The 6,000-nt window shown below is 48.5% G+C and overlaps 1 protein-coding gene across 1 annotated transcript; it reads right to left on the reverse strand.

Moving 5' to 3' along the window:
• Positions 1–31: 31 nt before the first annotated feature.
• Positions 32–5,664, reverse strand: LOC136004423 (uncharacterized). Its single transcript, XM_065660910.1, has 4 exons — positions 5,659–5,664; positions 4,984–5,539; positions 3,775–4,025; positions 32–416 (listed from the first exon to the last, which is right to left on the reverse strand). Exons 1-4 carry the CDS (start codon positions 5,662–5,664, stop codon positions 363–365), a joined length of 867 nt encoding a protein of 288 aa, XP_065516982.1. The 3' UTR covers positions 32–362.
• Positions 5,665–6,000: the final 336 nt, after the last annotated feature.

The following is a 6,000-nucleotide window of genomic DNA, read 5'->3' on the forward strand; positions in this document are numbered from 1 at the left end:
TATTAACCCAAATGAGAGTATAAAGTCAGCCTTTTTGTTTGTACTATTTATTGCGAATGTGGAAATGTCATCTAGTTTTGAGCTAAGAGATGAACTGATTAGATAAGTCATATCATTAATTGGAAGACCCTTCCATGACAATTAAATATATCAAAGCCATTCAAGTGAGAAAATGCAGCCTTGAAGTAAAGAGTTTAGTCACTGCTTGAACATACAAGAATATGTGTATTTAGGTATTTTACACCAAGGAAATCTTGTTTACAGAAAAGAGACCTTGTTAATTATCTGACACAATTAAGTGCTTGCGAAATATAGTCTCTTATTGAAAGTATTCCATTTCTTGATGATTTAGAGACCTTCTTTCAGCTTGGAGTGCTCTCTTTCGTATTCACAACTTGAAGCAGATAGTCCATCATCTAATCAAAAGAGAAGAATATTATTTATAGAACAGTCCTGGAGAAAGTCATTCGCTAAGTTAATAAGCCCAGTATAGATCTGCTCTGCGTGGTTCACATAACAAGTGCATTCCCAATAATCTGTCCAAACCAGCCCTTGCTCTGCGTATTCACATAGCAAACACATTCCTAATAATCTTTCCAAAATAGACCTCATTTGTCTCGGTTAGTGTAATAACCAACTGCCAAAGCATGAGGGAAGTCATCCTCCCAAAGAATTCTGTCTGCCGTCTCATTTATATACTGCCTCATTAGTGTTAAAAAGCCAAGCCATAGAAACAATTTAAAGCTTATTTTCCATTACTTTTACTTAGTGTAAACCAAGTGTCTAACTTGCAGCAGAGAGTTCCTTTCTGATCTTTATCTAATTTAACTGTCATTTATTCACAGGCAAGATCTTAATTTGCCTGCTAATAACTGAAAACAGGAGACATTAACTGAGGTGCACCCCTGTAGGCCAAGTTCTCAGAACTGTTATGCTAATTCCTCTGGCTTTGTGGGCTATTTGTGTGTTACTGCACCTTTCCTACTCTGGATGAGTCTTTTAGAAAGACTTTATTATTATTATTATAGAGAAATGTACAGCACAGTGTGGCCATTAGTAGTGAATAATGCACTGAATGAGTTTGACCTAACAACCAAGACCCTGAACTGTGTTACCCGAAGCGCATTTCTGCATTTACTTCTGCTAAGTGTCTGTATTTCATTCTGTAGCCTTTAGCATGGGGGATTTCTGTTCTTAAATTTACAATTCAGAGCTTGAATTAAATCTGCTACATGTGAACGAGCCCATGAAGCAAAGTCCTCATCGTCCACATCTTCCCAACGCAGCTTGCCTTCACTCCCATTCAGTGGATGGGAGCACAGAGCTGCACACACACAGCCAGGGACTCACGGTCAGCACCTCTGCAAGTGCATGCTCAGCCTACAAACAGCACCCACAGCTCCCTCGCTGGTGATCCGGTCCTGGGATGGCTGTTCCATCAGCTAATGATGGGGTTCATGATTTACTGGGTTTTGGTCACATTTCAGTGCCTCAATCCAAAAAGCCATTTCACAGTGAGCAGTAGCCCACTGGAACTACAGTGTCCCACTCCTCGTAGAGCAGTTCCTATTTCAAACTCAAACACAGTATGGCTGGAGAAGTATTTAATGCCAAGTACAAGGTTCCTACGTGCACCACACCATCATCACCGGCTTGCTTCCCTCAGGCAAACAGCGACATCCACCATTCCTGTACATGGAGCCCCTGTGTGAGCTGTGGGACAGCAGCACCTTAAATAAGGGGGATGTCTAACCAAAGCCTGTGCAACACAGAACCCCTCACACCCAGGGAAATCTAGAGTCGAGCTACAGAATCCAAATGCTCTTGTATCCTGTGTACACCTCTGACTGCCATTCATAGGCACCAGAATTACATCTTCATAAATACGGCCTCCTCTATTAAAAATAATAATGATCATTATTTAAATATTTATCACAGCCCTGAAGAAAAGCAAAGCACATTCCTTCCCATCTTCGGATCTTCATCTGGAAGACAGATTTCAAGCAGACACAAAGCTTAACCATCAGGGGCTGGGGTTTTACTTTCTGAAGGCAAAGGAAAACCAAGAAAACACACCTTATCTATCTGGGCTGCAGGTAATCAGGTATCCGTGTCCAGCAGTAGGAAAGCACAGGGTACCTACTACTCTCACAATTATGTTTTACTTCAAGATAGAACCAAAGTAACTGTTTAATGCTGGATATTCAAGGTTCGGTGGCAAACTGAGCTTCTGCAAGTCGTTATATATCCTACTCACACAGAAGACCCTGTTTTCAGTAGAAATCTAATCACTGGAGAAATCTGGATATTTAAGGCAATAATCTCATTATTCCACGTATATGTTCAAAGTCTGACCACAAAAATGTGGCTATTGATGCAGGGCAAAAGAACACACACACTTGGATGTGTTTACACGTACCGGGGGCAACTTTCAGCCTCTGTAAGTACAATTCATTACCAAATACTTTTCAAAGTCAAAATATTTCCCTCTTTCCATAGCACAATGGGATTTGTCTCATCTGATGACAAAGCTGCCCACTGCAGAGCTGAAGATGACACAGTTCCCTCTTTTGATAGTAAGAATCACTGTTACTGCAAGTGTCACTGTCATAAAGCTGTAGCCAGAAAGAAACCTATGGACAGCATTTGTATTAGTGGTGTAAGAGACTTAAATATCGGCTTTAATTTCTTACCCATATTCAAGTCAAACCCCAAATACTCACTGACTTCAGCGCACCAGCATTTCGGGAGGGAGGAATATTAATTACACCATACTGCAGTAGAATATGGGAAGAAAAGAATCATCCCGCCAATGTCTTTAAGTTGCTGTATTAACCTTTGCATTCTATTTCAAACCACTGCACCTCTATCACCATGACTGTACCTGAGGCATTATAAAGGCAGGAGTTTTCTAGTAAATTCTGCAATTTTGTGTCATTTAGGCCCTGATTATTTTCTCTAAAGCCTCACTGATACACTTCCAAGGGCAGTTTATAGGGTTTTTCAAAAGAACAGGGGTGAATCTGGTCCAAAGCCTTGATATCTTGTGAAATAGTGCTGGTAAATCCATTAACCTGAGGGAAGAAGAGAAGCCAGAGCTGGGAACAGAGGAAACTCCCCAACCCAGATGCTCTGTCCTCTGATCAGCACTCAAGGGAGACAGGCAATGTGATGTGCTGTTATACACACCACACTTTGCCTTCTTCCTGCCCACTATACTCACACCTGGCTTTCACACCAGCTTATTTTTACTGGATTAATACACAGCTGGGTGCTGATGTGGCCAAATGGGCATGAGGTGCTGGAAAAGAAGAGAGTGGAACAACCGAGTGACTTGAAGGAAATGCAGGCACTAAAATCTGAGTTTATGTCCAGTGGCAAATTAACCCATTAAAATTACAATATATATAATATATACAATACATATAATATATAGAATATATATAACCATAGAATCACAGAATGGTTTGGGTTGAAGGCACCTTAAAGCTCATCCAGTTCCAAACCCCCTGCCACAGGTAGGGACACCTTCCAATAGCCCAGGTTGCTCCCAGCCTCATACAACCTGGTCTTGAACATTGCCAGGGATAGGGCAATCAAGATAATCACTAATCAGTAAAGCAATAATCGAGAGCAGACTCTACTGAATGACTAGTGTGCAAGATGCATTTCTGCTGCTTTTCTGGACAACCTGCAAGCCAGAGGAAGCTGATCTGTTACCGTACAATGAACAGTGAACATATGGAGTGTTTGTGCAGGTTTTTTCTCACTTACATTTTTCCAGCTGCTGTTGTCATCTGTGTCCCAGGTATTCCTGGCGTACCAGGGAAGCCCTCCTTTTACAATATGAGCACTTTTATTTTCACTCTTTTCCAGCAGCCGTAGCAAATACTTGGAGATTTCCTCCCACTGCAGGTAGTCTTCCAGCTGCTTCATATTTTCAGGTAATGCTGAAAATGGGGTCTTATTTTCTTCTTCATAAGCATAAGGAAAATCTCCAGTGCTCTTTTTCCCCATTAGATGCCCTGGAACAACAATTATGGTAGCATGAAATTACCCAAGACCAATATAGATTTGTTTTTTTCAAGCATCAGCTGGAAGATGAAACTGATAGATAGCATGGAGGCAATGACTTAGACAATATCAAAGCACAACTGGAACTGGAAATGCCACACAATTTCCCCCGTCTTTTATTCTACATTGTCAGAGAAAAACTTGCCGAGAAAAGGCAGAGAAACCCAAGCATTGTGCCTGGGGCTAGAGACAGGCATCTAGTAAGATTGCTGGAATAAGAAATGGATGGAGACTCATAGAATCACCTAGGTTGGAAAAGACCTTTAAGATCATTGAGTCCAACCGTAAGAAGCAGGCTTGAGATGTTCCCTGCCTTGACATGCCATGCGGGAGCTGTGGCGTAAGGCTATGTTCCTGTGCCTTTCTAGGATGTAAGCTGGGTGCACTGTTGATATACCGTACTTTATGGTCATCAAACTGAAATCATAGTTGGCTTTAGGTTGCAAAGGAGGTTACTGGGACGGGGAGGGTGAGAGGCAGCGCTGGAGGAGCCCCCCGCTGAGCGCCCTGGGGCTTCGGCCGGACCAGGGCTTCCCAAGGTGCCGGCAGCTCCCTGGGGTGCTTCGGGCTCCTGCATCTCTGAGGAAAGGCAGCGGTAGAAGCATCACCGCCAAATGAACACGTCAAAGCTGCAGTACCTGACGGGACGCGGGTTGCCGGCCCTCGGGGCGTGCACAGAGCCCGCCCGGCACCGGCGGGTACAGGGAGGCGCCCGTCGGGGACTCGCTCGCCCCGAGCCGTCGGTTCCAGGGCACCGGCGGGAGCCGGCGCTTCTGCCGGCAGCCACCCGCCGAGCCGACGGCGGGGACAGGGGCGCTCGGTTGGACGCCGGACGCTCGCACCCGCGTCCCCCCGGACGGGGCGCCTGGAGCCGCGGCGGGAGCGCCGTCGGGCCGGACGGAGACTTACCCACCGCCCAGTGGCTGCCGCGGGGGTAGATCTTGGAGAGCGCGGGGGAGCCGCCGGGCTGGAGGGGAGCCGAGCCGCCCTGTGCCGCCAGCAGCGCCAGCGCCAGCAGCGGCAGAGCACCGGGCCGCCGCGGGCCGCCGCCGCCGCCGCCCATCCTGCCGCGCCGGGGCCGCCGGTGCCGCCGCTGCGCAGCTCCGGCGCCGTCCGGGTGAAGCGCTGCCGCCGCCGCCGCCCATTTATACGGAGCCGGGACCGGGCGCGGACGCCTCCTCGCGGGGCTGCGGCCGCCCCCGGCCCCCGCCCGCCTCCCGCCGCGGCACCGCGCTGCCCCCCGCCCGCCGCCGCCCGCAGCCCCGGGAGCCGCTCCCAGGCGCCCCGCTCCCTGCCCCGCTCGCGTTCGCCCCGTCCTGCCCCCCCCCCCCGCTCGTGCCCATCCCGTGCGGGGCCGCAGAGGTGGGGCATGGGACCGGACCGGCAGGAGCGTCCTGCGGGGCTCACTGCAGCGCCCGACCCGGCGGATAGGTTTTAACAGGAGCCTGTAGCACCTCCAGCGTTTCTGTAGCGGGGGGGGGCGGTGAAGCGACCAGGCTCCCGGGATAACATCGCCTGGGGCTCACTGACATAGAACATCTTGTGCCAAGAGGCTCTTCAGTTTCCACTGTCACAGAAATTTACCTTCATGGGTGACAGGAACGTCCCTCACAGACCTACAGGGCTTGCTGGTTTTATTGCGCAGAGAACCCATGAACTTCCAGCCGTCTAAAGCACCTGGAACTGGTCAGCTTTGTAATAGTGGGTGAAAAGACCTTCATCCTGAAGAGGCAGTGCCGAGGGGAGGGTGGAATCACTGAAGGAGGCAATGGGGGACAGTAAAGGCCACAAAAAAGTGGAAGCTGAAACACATACTCAGCTCCAGGCATGTGAGCAGTTCCACTGAGGAGAAGGTGGAGTAGCAGAGGGATATGGAGTCCTTACGTGCTGTTTGTCTTGAGGAGAACAGAGGCAGGGATCGAGGCA

This window comes from Lathamus discolor, chromosome W (genome assembly GCF_037157495.1).
Source record: "Lathamus discolor isolate bLatDis1 chromosome W, bLatDis1.hap1, whole genome shotgun sequence".
Classification (NCBI taxonomy): domain Eukaryota; kingdom Metazoa; phylum Chordata; class Aves; order Psittaciformes; family Psittacidae; genus Lathamus; species Lathamus discolor.